At 39.9% G+C, this 14,692-nt stretch overlaps 1 protein-coding gene across 7 annotated transcripts in view; it reads right to left on the bottom strand.

The window, feature by feature from the left end:
* Positions 1-14,692, bottom strand: part of LOC146571092 (disabled homolog 2-interacting protein-like) — a 171,431-nt gene that overhangs the window by 100,254 nt on the left and 56,485 nt on the right. For 5 of the 7 annotated variants that reach the window (XM_085280058.1, XM_085280057.1, XM_085280061.1 and 2 more), the window contains exon 2: positions 5,298-5,416. In XM_085280058.1, the coding sequence (XP_085136184.1) occupies positions 5,298-5,416 (119 nt within the window). The remainder of the gene's footprint in view (positions 1-5,297; positions 5,417-14,692) is intronic. The other 2 variants (XM_085280063.1, XM_085280060.1) reach the window with 1 other exon arrangement.

The raw sequence follows: 14,692 nt of genomic DNA, 5'->3' as shown, positions 1-14,692 counted from the left end.
CATTTAGCATCACGGTTACCGACATGACGAGAAGTCTCAAAGAAAAGCTAAACGATTTTGACCTTCTGACAACAAAGACGCACCTTTCTGCATTCCAACACACTGCCATTCACAAAACCATGCTTCTTCCTCGTAAGCCCTAGAGTGTACGTGTGTGAGGCGCTTGCTACTGTTGATATATTCACAGCTAACAAATTAAAATGCCCCCCTCCCTTCGATTTGCAGAAATAAGTCAGTGAATAGAAACACGTCCCTGAAGGCGAGGTGGATTGATTAGTGGCTGCTCATTTTGTTTTTACTTCTCCCCTTGCCCTGATAGATGGCCTCGGAAGAATGGAGCAGAAAGAAAAATAGAATCCAGAAGAGAAAAAAAAAAGACAGACACGTACAAAGCTATAATTTCTCTATTTCACCCTCCCCGGTGTACGCAGACACTGACGTGACATTAAAAGAGAAGACGGAAAAAGAAAAAGAAAAAAATCATAGAAAAGAAATACAAGACACCGCTCCATATATCAGTTAACCTGTCAAAGCCCTCGCAGAGCAATTAGAAAGGATACAGGTCATTAGAAGAGAATAACCTATTCTCCCCTCACACTATTTCCTCTCAAGAATGACTGATACCTATATTAACATTAGCTTATGAAGGGGTCAACGAAAAAATTTCAGCACGGAATTTGCCTTCAGCAACTCCAGAGAGCAAAGAAATAGGAGAAGATGAAGAAGCAGAAATAGAGGTTGGACCAGTCAAAAAATTGAGAAAGTGACAGCAAGTGTCTGCAGAAAAGGGATGAGCTACAGGAGCAGGATAAATGGGGAAAAAGTGGAGCACGATGTGGAGGTGGCAGAGCACGAGTTGATAGAAGAAGCAATAGAATGAAATTAAATGAGGGAGAAAGCAAAAGAATACCAAACGAGTGACAAGGTTGCTGGCGGATGGGGGCTAAAGCAGAGGAACAGCCGATGGGAGAGAGTCCAGCCGGCACTTGAAACGACAGATGCTCAAATAAGCTCGGTCCTCCCCGTGGTTAATAATCCTGGTGTTTGTCTGAACAAATGTTGGCAAACTATAGGACGCCAATTATCATACAGTAAGCAGAGATGGCTGACATCGCCGTTGGACGCTTGACCCATTCCCATTATATCTCGCTGTAGGTACTCAAAGGGAAAATGGCGAGCGACGCCAACAAAACAAAAACAAAACCTCACACCTTAATGAGAGGGCATACATCACGCCGTCACTCTGCCACGCGCCAAAGCAACTCGCTAATGAGAATACAATCTCCCGGCAGGCTCAGCTTAACGGTGTTTGAGATCTTTACATTGATTCGCTTCTCGTTCAACAATGCTGCGGTTGGTCTTCATCAGCGTTACATGTTTTTCCCCTCTAAGGTCAGGCCCTTTGCAAATTCCTATTTACACAGAAACCTAAACGGAGGCTTTATAGTGTCGCACGTTAGTGTGAATTTCATTGAGCTCTTTAATCAATTCATACTGCCACGGTTCACAGCTAATGGGAAGGAGGGTAATAGAATATTCTGCTCATCGTGCTTGGTTTTTAACAACCTGTCTGTCCTTTATTGCACTAGGCCTCTGAAACTTAATGTCTGTCAAAAGAGTCCATCTATAATTAATACGATACTTGTTTACAGTGCAGCTCTGTACATGCCCGCTTGTGTGCGAGTATATAACAGGCCTGCATTCTTGATCGTAATCTCAGCCTGTCCAATTTCATTAAATCAGCACTAAGAGTTGTGTAATTGGGCTTTTTTCTTCTTGAAATTAAAGTAAATGCTTGCAACGAGTTAATGCTATTCCCTTGGCTTGGCAATTCCAGGCTCCCTTAATGGGGGCTGATAGAATCAGTGCCTGGACAATCAGCAGGGTGTTCCCTGCTTTCACGTCAACCTCTCTTGTCCTCCTCTAGAACAACCTGATGAAAACAAGAGACCTACCTGTCCAATTAGACCCCCTGCTATTATCTAAGAGGGGCTAGAAGGTAGGGAGAATGGAGTTAGGGAGAGATAGGATAAAGAGCTAAGTCAAATCAATCCACTCAGCTAGCGCAATCAGCGGGACGTGGACGTGAGAGACTTAGATAAGATTTATTTGTCTGCTCTTTAAAGCACTGCACATTAGAAAGTATCAAGTTGTAACTTTTACAGTCACATTTTGAACTACTATTCTTGGCTTGGCTTTGAAACATTTTTTTCTCGCCTGCTGGCGAGCAATTGTTTTAGAGAAGTTGTGCTTTTGCGTGTGCATGGATTCCACCATGCACGTGCAGATCGTGAATCCAGTCGCTGCAGAGTACATGACAAAAAAACATTTTGACAGATTTAGCTCAAGGCCTAGGAGGACTACTTTAGATGTCACCACAACTCTTTTCACTGTAGAAGAAAAGTGTGGGGTGGTTTGTTATTGCTAAAAAAAAGTAGAAGATGCAGGAGAATCACTGCCCGTCTTCTCGTTTGCGCTCCAACATTTGTGCGCGCACCATGTCTGTATCTTATCAGTCCATCCATTCAATATTCAGTTTCAATTCAAAGGGCTCTATTAGCATGAAACTATCAATAACAATAATGTTAATATGCTGTTATGATTGATTTACTGATATTTTAATAGAGTCAGTCGAATATGAAGTTCCCACTTCGCCCTCTCAGAATCTGATGACTTTTTAAAAATAATATAAATATTAAATATTTAATAAAGCTAAGAAAAAAAATTACTTTCACAACTTCCTTTACTTGTTTTTCAGTCCTAGATACCTCCTTTCCCCCCACATTAGAAAGTATGAGTGCTCAAAAATGAAATAAATAAATAAATAAATAAAATAAAACACATCAAAAAGTCAAATTCTATTCATTACTAGCAAAAACCTGCAATACAGATGATTTTTGCTGTGACAGTTTTGCTCATGTATGAAAACACAGACGTTAATTTAACATGCTATTTTTTTTTATCTTCATTATATCACAATATATAATGAGATGGCAAAAATGGGTTTTCATAAAAATCTAACCAGTGAATGATAAAAAGCTAAATTTTCATTGTATAATACAAAATAATCAATTGCAGACACTGCTAGCGTTGTACAACGTTGCACATGTCACGTGCACGTAATGTCAGCAATGTACACATAATGTAGACGTACCGTTGCTGTTCATTTTCAGATGATCAACTTTTGAGTGTATATAGATTATAACTAGGTAGTTTATATCGTAGGTTTAATCCAGATTTTTTAACGTGCCTAAGATGAGTTGGGGAACACACATATGCTAGGACAATTACAGAAGATATATGCACTAAGATTTAAAATATGTGTGGTGCTGTGTACGCCATGGTTATTTACTGCCTCTTAGGTTGTGGTATATTTATGTATGCTTGGCATTAAGATACATCCTGTCTCTGTCTTTAAGGCATACCTGTACTTGTTACTAAGCTCTTTGAAACTGAGTTGAAGTTGACGGTGCTTTTCCAGTAAGTCCTGTTTTTGCAGGCATTAATCAGTAGGAAACAGACATCATCAGCATAAAACATGATCTTCCCTTTTCTATCTTGGAGGAAGAGGCCAAGAGCAGCATACTGTCTACAGTGTGAACACAGCAAGGTTATCTTTATAATAATATGGTTGCACATTAATCTCAATTGCATCTATCTTCAGTGTAGAAGTATCTGTATGATCTGCTAGTCTGTGTGTTGGTAAAATCATCTTGTTTCCCTTCAGTAATTTAAGCTGAAAATATTGGTCACCAAAAATAATGGTCAAATGTTACTTATAAGATGTGCAGGTAAGAATGTTGCTGTGAGGGGAACTGTTGCTGTAATCCCGACAGACGCCAGAGGGGGGCAGTATAGGGAAAAGTGCAGGAGAGGGTTAAATGTTCCCTGAGGAAGCTTGTTTTCTTTACACAAAAAGTTACTGCTGCTCATCAATAAAACATCAGAAGCAAGTTAAGTGGTCATGTGACCAGCAGTGCTGCACTCCTCTACCCTTTTCCTTTGGAAAGTACAAAGGAGCTGCTGAGGAGATGCTTACCCAGTGTCTAGCCCATCCTACCTGAGCCTCTCTGTCTCCTCCAAGCTTTTACTTCTTCATTTGGTTCTTATATTGCTCACCGCAAGCTTTCAGTTCTCCTTTTCTTTTTTACATTTCGGGAAGTCCGGTTACAGTGGTAGCATATACAATCGTAATTAAAAGGTCAGAGAACGAGCACACACACACACACACACACACACACACACACACACACACACACACACACACACGTCCCAATACCATTTCCATCTTTTTATAAGGGCAGATTAGAGTTTTGCCATCTCTAGGTTGGCAAACTGTGATCGTCTTATATGAGTAACAGACTTTATTGTCACTCTGCAGGTGGTCCAGCACTAGTGGGTCTACTGTTTATTGTTATTACATTGACTGTGGGCTTTTATTAGAGCACTAGAGTCATTTGAGTGCAGAATATTGCTGATGGTGGGGGAAAAGAAGGAAATGAAAGAAAGCAAATATATAATTTCTGGTTTCAGGAATGCAAGAGTGTGAAGCTCTTAACTAAGTCCACTGGTGTACCTGCAAAGGCTGATGGTTTATACAAAGCTAGAATATTCTTTATGAGAGACTAATTACTGAGCGTGTGTGGCTCTGCTGGCCTAACTTCGACTGTTTACAGTTCACCTCTGGGGCGACATCTCCCCGCTCATTATTTATTAATGGAAATGTGCGCCGCTAATTGCTAATTATCTTTAAATTGATGACTCATAGAGGATGCTTTTGCTTAATCAACTGGTTGTTTATCTGCTGAATTAAACATGGCAGAAAGCACAGCAGAATTATGCAACATGACAGGCAAAGCACTGCTCTGCATTTGTGTGCGCGCTTGACCGAGGAGAGGACAAGCGTGCTAGATGGCGGATGGATGCCGAGCACGAACAGGTGTGGGAGTATGTGCGTGCCTTAGCTCACTTGAACTATTCGAATGAGAATAAGAAATTTAATGAAGGTAAATCAAAATCAATGAGGGTTTGAGTGCTGAGTAGAAACCCAAATTGTGCAAATGTATTTGTGTTGCATAGACGCCAAACATCAAAGGCCCTGTTCCAAACACTTAAAGCAAATGAGTTTCAGATTGGCATCCTTCCATCTGGATGCCAGACGAGCCTTGAGAAAAAGGGGGAAAAGCAAACCTGTTCTATAAGAAACAGCCTGCTAAGGCACATCAAGGGGGAGAAAATGACAGTCAGAGAAGAAAACAAAGAAGAGGCAGAAAAAAGGAAAACAAAGACAAACTCACAGTACTCACGGTGACTCTGAAAGGCGTCGCAGCGGTGGATGTAGGCTCCATGGACGGTGTGCTCTTGTCCGAGGACCCCGGCATACTGCGGCGGCGTCCTGTCCTTTCTGGAGGAGACTCTGAACAGAGAGAAGATTTTACGTTTGGCCTTAGAATCGTAAAAACATCAATCCAATAAACTCACTAATCAGCACCTCCAAAGCCAACTAATTAACATGCTGTCCTGCACTTGCTTAAATCATTTATCAAATCATTTTATAGGAGCTGAACAGAGCTTTGGACAGAGACTAGACGGTTTCCCTTCAGTCTGCTAAGCTACATACATGGGGGTGGCATTGTTCTTCTTTCCTCTTAAGAAAACTATTTTTCCCCATATTTCACAATAGTCGTGATGCATTTTAAAGTGCACATCATGTCAAACATCACGATTGCTTTTAAAACTCGCTCAACCTTTCATTTTCAACAAACTGAAGAATCAAGAGACGAAGAAGAAACTCAAAGAGGAAGGAGAAAGACTCCAAACACAACTCGATCAAAGTGTCAGACTGACCAGGCTGACCTTTGACACAGGCAGCGTGATAGAGATAAAGGTCTGGAGCTCGTGGTGAGAAATGGGCTCAAACTGGAGTGAACTCAAAACACTCTACAAAAAGAAAAGCTTCTGATGGGTATGAAACACAACATCACAAGCTCAAACCTTAACCTAATGCTTTCATCAATTTTAGCAAAGCTTTAAGCAGACTATGAATACTTTCAGTGCTGATACACAATAGTTTAAACTTTCATAAGAACAAAAATAAGCCCTTTCATTTTTTATTTTATATTTGACATGATATAAAGACATGCACATTACATTTCCACTTCTTATTTTCCCACCCGTCACCCACTTACTAAACTCATCCGTGATATGTTATCTTACGTCTCTTGTGTAGTTTTCAGTTTTCCCTCTGAACTCAGACACACAGACCTTCATGATTTAAGAACACGCTCATCTGAATACGTTTTGAAAGAGCTGTGGAGTCAAAAACTGTGAATGTGCAAAGAACAAGCATATCTGGACACGTCCAAGAGGAATGTGAGTGATGTTGAGCATGCAAGTCCTCACAGATTTCAGACAGCCGTCACTGCAAAGTGCTAGCTCACAGGTAGAGAGCAGAATGATCAGATGTTAGGCGGTGGGTGAACTAACATCTCAGTGTTAAACAACTGATGGACTGAAAATTGATTATATACAGTAATGCACAAAAGGCTTCATAAAATTCCCATAAATTCTTTATATTCTGTTTCCAAGCAGCGAGATGTGGTTTTAACTTTTAAAGAGGTCTTGAGCAATAGTTCTCCAGGCTTTCTGGAATCTTTTCAAAGATTTTTGAGTCATCAGCTGCTTTTCCGCTCCACTCTTTGTACCTGACCATTTTTTGACGAAAGCACTTTTTCTTTCTTTCTTTCTTTGTCACACCACTTAACACTGACCTTCTGTCATTCAAGCATAAAAATAGCATTCGAGCTAACTCAAGGAATGAATTGATGTTGCATTGACAGATGCCAAACAACTTGCCAAAGAAACAACTTTAAATTGTATTTTAAATTTGTTCACCAAAGTCTCATCAGAAATTATCTTAGTGGAAGGCTGGAGGCTCTGTCATGGTTTGGGGCTGCATTTCACCCAGCGGTGTTGAGAATCTTGGCAGAACGATCTACCATGCAGCATCATGACTTGGGCTTAATGTTTTAATATGGCAAGTTGATCTGGAAATGCAATGAAAACATACACTGGTAGCTTTCCGCTGTGTATTTTTTAAAAATCAGCCTTGGGTTGGCTTCCCCAGAGCCCTGACATTGACATTATTGAAGCAGTGTGAGATCATCTGGACAGAGGCCATTGATATATCAACTTGACTGTTGACTGTCAAGACCGTAAAAATTGTACAAACTGTTTTTCCATAAATGCTTGCATATGTCTCAATAGTTTTCTGGACTTAGTTTGTGTTTTCCGAGCAGAATATAAAGAAAGAAGACTCGAGATTTTTATACCAGCGGTCCCCAACCCCCGGGCCTCGGACCGGTACCGGTCCATGAGTCGTTTGGTACCGGGCCGCGAGAGTTGAGGCTCAGGTGTGAAATGTATAGTTTTCAGGGTTTTTATCGGTTTTCAGCGTTATTTTGTTATCGTTTTTATCGTTAACTCTGTTTTCCTTGGTCTTTTCACGTGTGTTATGAATAAATCTTCTTTTTTTCGGTACCGGTACTAGTTTTATTTTGTTGTATTTATCCGTGACACCTTAAAGGCCGGTCCGTGAAAATATTGTCGGGCATAAACCGGTCCGTGGCCCAAAAAAGGTTGGAGACCGCTGTTTTATACAACAAGAGACACATTAAGAGGTCTCGGTGAGGACATGGCCTCAATTAGGACATGCTAGAACAGTTAAATGAGCTCTAATGGAGTAAATTAGATTAGTGATAAATGTGGGTAGTTGTACATGACTTTAAACATCCTCACACACACATACGCACCCATAAATCTATAGTCGGGCATCATATTTAATAGGTGCAATGACCATTTTGTTGAGATGAGGATATTACCAAAATCTTGAAAATGTTAACGTGTGATTCTTTTACAATTTTCTTAAAGTTTGACATAAAATGTCCATTATGCACCTTTTAAATATCAACTTTTGGGGAAGTTTTGATGTTGCATCAACATTGACTTTAGGGTGGAAATATTTATGCATTAGAATATTAGGTTTCAGCTAATTAAGGACTGAAGTGGCTCAGGATTGCTATGACATGACCAAAAACTGCATCAAATGTGACATGTGTCTAATATGGTATTTGCATTCGGAGCATATCCTAACAGGCCACACACAGACACACACACGGAAGATGTGTTTGTCAGTGCTGTCTTTTCTGTTCGCTCATCAAGCTGAGTTGTGCTAAATTAGCTGTCTGCTGCTTAACAGGCTGGTTGACTGTATTAAGCGCTGTTACACAGTAATTGAAGAACAAGCATAGGAATAGCACTTCCTGCTGTGCGAAGCATCCCGAGCCCACACAAAGAGAACAGAAGAGAAACGCACGTGGTCCAGAGCATCAAAAAGCAGACAGCCATAACATGCTCTGACATGGAGCGAATTCAAGTCTCTGTAATTGAAAAAGCCCGATCCTCTGAGTAGAGATCCATTGCTGTGTGAAGGCAAAGCAAACTAGCTAAGCATTAATGCCATGTTGAGCTTAGAAATGTGCAGTCAGAGATAAGATAATCAGAATTAGACTCATCTAAAACCCTTATATCTGTACAAAACAGAAAACTCAAGAGCCCTGTCTGTCAAGTGTGTCAAGATGAGTCCATGCCTACATAGAAGAGAGTCCATGTCTAGATAGGAGGGCTGCAAGGGCTGCGTACAAATCCGAGGAACACAGTGGACTTCTGTGGTGATACCTGCACCTCTCGATCTGTTATGATGCTCCACATACTATATTGTTTTTAGTATATTATACCAGACAACAAATGCATTCTGTCTAAAATAAATAAAATCAGAAAATCATTCATGAGAAAATGGGCTTGATTAGGGTTATCATCAGCACTGGCGCATTTCTCCGCTCAACTTTAATAAATGTACCCCTCCAGTTAACTTCGTCACGGAAATCTCCCCCCACTTACGTACAGCTGGCTGCTACAAGCGCTCAAGAGGGGAGCTCGCGCATAAAAGACACACACGAACACACATCGTTTAGTTCTACACTAATTGCTGTGTGTGAAACTTGCAGCCAGCGCTTCCACATGTTTTCAACATCTGCGTGCGATGGATCTTCACAAGCGCGTGGAATTTGCCCCCACACCACCCTCTCGCTATAACTCGCTCCCGTATCCGACTCTAACCCGCAAGCAGACGGCGAGCTGTAAACAGTCGTACTCAATGAAATTTAAATTAATAAACACCAGTTCCAATCAGAATCCGGAAGAAAACGATGAAAGAGCTGCGCTGCGCTGCATGTGGTGGCTGGTCTCAGACTGTTGAAACATCCTGCTTGGGGGCTCTGGGGAACTGCTATTAACTGTAGCTATTTTAAGATTTAAAGGTGTGTGTGTTGGTGCACGTGTGTGTTTGGGAGCTGCATTTGTAAGGTCAGAGGATCAGAGATCACAGGGAGCTCACAGACAGCAGCTGGGTCAAAAGGGTGTTACCGGAAAACCAAGTGTCAAAGACCTAAGGCCATACAGTGCACTGTTCTCACCTCCTTTCTGTTTCTCATTGATGACTTCTTCATTTCTTTATCCAGCTAATTGTCTTACCTTATCACGAGCTCGTTTATTTTCTTCAATCTGTCCAAAAACTGCATCGTCACACCTTCATCTCCTAAAAACTAACCTCTATCCCCCATCAGCACCTACTACAAAAAAGAGCCATGCTTCTGTTTTGACTCCACCCACAGCTGGAAGTGCTAGTTTGAGCCCTTGGGGGCTTAAAACAGTATAAACCAACTGATAGCTGGGAGTTTAGAATATGTGCAGCCTATGAGTGAATGCACTTGACCTTTAAAGGAGAAATATTAGACTTTTTGGCAACAGCCTCTCTCCCCTAACCCTCAACTGGTCATGGAAGATGACTGCCTCTCCCTAAGCTGGAAGTTTGTTTCTGCTGGAGGTTTCTGCCTGTTAAAAGGGAGTTTTTAAAGGACGCAGGATTTTGAGACTATCCCACTTCTTGGCCCTATACTCCGAAGTGAAGTGCAATCAGGATAAACAACATAAAGTTGGGTATCAATTTGCCAAGTTAACACAGGGCTTCCCCTGTGCGTTCCCATTAAAGGTGTGGTGTTGGGAACATTTAACCAATCTTAAACGTGTGTTTCACAGAAAATGATCCCTATGAGTGTAAATGGCCTGCATTTGTATAGCGCTTTTCTAGTCCCTAAGGACCCCAAAGCGCTTTACACTACATTCAGTCATTCACACACAGGCGATGGCGAGCTACATTGTAGCCACAGCTGCCCTGGGGCGCACTGACAGAGGCGAGGCTGTCGAACACTGGCACCACCGGGCTCTCTGACCACCACCAGTAGGCAAACATGGGGTTAGTATCTTGCCCAAGGATATTTGGCATGCAGCCAGGAGGCAGCCTGGGATCAAACCACCGACCTTTTGATTAGTGGCTGACCTGCTCTGCCACAGATGATGATAAAATGGTGATTAAAAATCTCTAAAGAACATTCTAGTAAAATTAGAGCATATGGAAACTTCAAACTGGATACATGTATTCAATTATAAATATTATAGATGTCGTATGACGATTAAACCTATCCGGTTGTTCAGTCTGACGTCACTAGCTGTGTCTGGGCCTAAACTCCGCTGCAGGTCCATATATCAAACGATCACTGTGGCATTACTGAGAGTTGAAAAACTGTCTAAAGTCTTTCATCTTTAATAAAATGATCAGCGTTCTGCTCTACCAAGTGTAAGATAAGATAAGATAAGATAAGATAAGATAACCTTTATTAGTCCCACACGTGGGAAATTTGTTTTGTAACAATTGAGTTTAACATCCAGCCATCCATGAAAACGGAATTTATGACATTTAACGGAGTTAGAAGTTAGCAGGGAGTTAGCTCGCTAGCTTCTATCTAAATACAATATAGCATGTCCTGACTGTGGGGTTTTGGAAACAAATTAAAACGTACAGCTCTGTTATCACTTCCAGCATAAATGAAGACAGAAAACTAAACAGCAGTGACGTTTGTAGGGTTACCGAAGGGCTAGCTAGTATATAATGATGTGCTATGTGACCACTAGCGACACAGCTATGTTAGCATAATATAAACAAGCTAAAAGGACCAAACTTCAGCCAGGAGAACAACTGAGATAATCCATCCACAATACGAGGTTAGTCATTCATATACTGCTGCATGGGCTGGGCTGTAGTTACATCCTAAGGTTTTAAAAACTGAGCTTAAATAAATGATTAGCGGTAATAAAAGCCGAGGGAGGTCAACAGTGATCACTGACTGTTTTAGGAGCTTTTTGAGATCAAATAGAAGAAAATACATAACATTAAACATGTTAACAACACAAAAGCCATATTAAACGCAGACTACTTTAGACCCGGAAGTAGGATTCGTCGCGTCATCACTGAACAACCGGATTAAATATAAAAATGGAATTCAATAGGCTTAATCGTCATAGAAATTTAATATGAGGTCAGTAAGTACAATAGTGACTTGTTATAGGTTCCTCAGTTCCTCTAATCTGGAGCAGGTTAGGATTACAGAGTAAGTTGCCATGGAGATTTAATCTGATAAGAAATGAACCACTATCATAGTACAGAAAGCCCAGAGTTAACCCTTGAATTACATGGAAAAGACAAAATCCGGCTTTGTGGTATAGATCTCTGGAAGCAAACTGTGATATTTAATACTCCCAGTTAAGCATTACCTACCCAGTACACCTATCCAGTTGTGTTGATAAAGAAAAGAACTATCCAAATCAGGTAGTCAGATGTCAGACAGAGAACACTGATAACATCTAGTTAATTATCAATGTGAAAACAGGTCCAGTGTGGAATTTTTTGCATACCAGCACGCTTTTTGCATGGCTGTACCAATGTGCTTCTGTTTTAAAGCAGGGTGAAATAAAAACAATGCCTGACTTCCTACGTAGACATTGTTCTTTTACATGAACGGATTATGTTTATAACCACAAGGAGCAGGTTGTGCCAAGTGCCTTTGTGATAACTGATGAAATTGTAAGGAAGATATTGTTGTACAGGGTTTTTTAATCTACCTTCAAATGATTTGAAAAAGAACATTCAGTATCAGCCTTCCTTTTTTTCCTCCCCCGAAACAAATGACTGACAATTAAAAGTTCCTCTGTGTCCCTGAAAACATGATTCATCTGTTACATATACATTGATACTGCTGTTCTTATGAGTTAATACAACATAGCATGCTTTTATGCCAGATAACTAAGACAGGACAAAAAACAGAATAGGCCTGTTAAATGACAAGATTTCTTATAAATAAAGTTTGTGTTTTCATTTATTGTCACCAAATTACACTGTGTGCATATCCCGCTATATAAAAAGACAAACTGAGTGCTTTAAAAACATTTACATGGCTTATTTAATATGCTTAAACTTGCTACGTTGTTGTTTGCTCTTCCTTACCCTTACCTAAAGTATGTATATAATATCACAGATAACAAACAGACAAAATAGGGACCTGCAGAAACCCTCTGATAACCCTATTATTAGGGATCAGTATTATTACTTTGTATTTATAAATCTACATCATTCTACACTCTTTCTGAATGGCAGCTAAGAAAATTCTATGACTGTTTTATATTTAATTTATGAATGATCAGTCATTATAACAATGACTGCAATAATCAGGTTACATAAATAAATAAATTTGGACAATCAAGAATTCCATTTGATAGGAAAAACAATTATTGGCCAACATACACAACGTATTCTAAATGTCAGCACTAGATTTCACCAAAACAAACGCCAAAGACGCCTATCTAATTTTTATATGTAGCACCAGATTTTATTTTTTAAATAAATCTGTTATATAGTCAACAAAATAGTGTTAATCCCTCATCACAATTGCTACACAGGTTTACACCCATTATCTTTTGCTTTTATGAAATTTTTGTTTTTCTCCTCCTTTCAAATTTCAAACAACCTCTAAATATAATTTAGAAGGAGATTATGTTGTGCTTTGTACAATATCAGTGTGGTGCATAGCTCAACTAAATCAGAATGTTTTAAGGCATGCAGTTTAATGAATCTTGCACTCGCTTGTTCATAATAATCAGATTAGAGCAGAGCGATATGGCCAAAAATATTTATCACGATATATATTTGAAAATTTGCGATAACGATATAACCGACGATATAATTGATGCGAGACAAAATACAACTCCACAACATTACTAGCGCAAAAAGACAACCTTCCATTTATTTTCACTTAAACAAGAAGCTGGTTTTTATGTACATTAAAGCTTTATAAAAATGTAACAGTGCAAATGCAACTTCCTTGCTGAAAGTTTAACCAAAAGGCATTTCCAGTAGAAATGGGCTGACATATCCTGAGCATAACCATGTATAATATCCACTGAAGTTAAAAAGAGGTGCTTTGCAACATTAAACTGAAGTGTGCAGTACACATTTTTCGGACCATAAGGTGCACGGGATTATAAGGCACATTAAGCGAAACAAAGCAGTCAGATAAATCAAACTTTATTAAACTCATTCTTCTTGCTTCCTCCACTTCTGTACCATTGATTTATTAATGAATGAATTCTGCTCTATTCCCATGTTGCTGCAGTATATTAATGACTAACCTTGTATTGTGGATGGATTATCTCAGTTGTTCTCCTGACTGAAGTTTGGTCCGTTTACAGCATCCTGCCATGTGATTGCATTTGTCTCTAACCATGAGGAACCTTCACGTTAACTTTTATAAGTGGAAAAGTGTTAGTGTTCGTCCTCCAGCTTCACTGTTTATGTTATGCTAACATAGCTGTGTCGCTAGCGATCACGTAGCACATCATTATATACCAGCAGCTAGCCCAACTTCAGTAACCCTACAAACGTCACTGCTGTTTAGTTTCCTGTCTTCATTTATGTTGGAAGTGATAGCAGAGCTGTACGTTTGAATTTTTTCAGAAATCTCTCAGTCAGAACATGCTATATCATGCTTAGGTAACTAGCGAAACTAGCGAGCTAACTTCCGCTAGCTTCCTGCTAACTTCTAACTCCGTTAAATGTAATAACTTTTGTTTTCATGGATGGCTGGAAGTTAAACTTCATAGTTTCACCTGGTTAAGCAGCAATGCTGATCGTTTTATTAAAGATGAAAGGATTGAGACAGTTTTTAACTCTCAGTGATGCTGCAGTGTTCGTTTGACCTGAAGCATACAGCGTTTAGGACCCAGATTACTCCCAGATTTAAGAGCATCTTAGTCCGACAAATACGACAATAACGACGGCCGCTTGCATGTTCTGCAAAAAAATGTGCTTTGTCGTGTATCTGACGGACAAACACCAAACCAGTTCCACATCACTGAAGTTGCACCATTTTTACAAATCAATTCTGGTTCATCTGTTTCACTCAACAATCGGCCATGTGGGTATGAAAACAAAGGCACTGCGCATGCGCGTTTTACTCATATTCTATTGCGATACTTCATTTTCCTATCGTTGCCTAACATTATACCGGTATTACCCTAAATCAGATCCATTTATAATTCTTATACCGTTCCTTTGTAGTATATAAAACATTAATCCATGTTGCTACAGTTTAACTCCATGTGTGTTCTTGGGGGAACTACGAGCTATACTGGTTAGATGTTTTGTGAAGCTCTATTCTATACAAGTCATCTAATAGTATTCTCC

This window comes from Mchenga conophoros, linkage group LG7 (genome assembly GCF_057382185.1).
Source record: "Mchenga conophoros isolate Kocher_MC1m ecotype Shallow Benthic linkage group LG7, M_conophoros_male_GT1.1, whole genome shotgun sequence".
NCBI lineage: Eukaryota > Metazoa > Chordata > Actinopteri > Cichliformes > Cichlidae > Mchenga > Mchenga conophoros.
The sequence above is the reverse complement of the archived record's forward strand: the minus strand, read 5'-3'. Positions and strand labels throughout refer to the sequence as shown.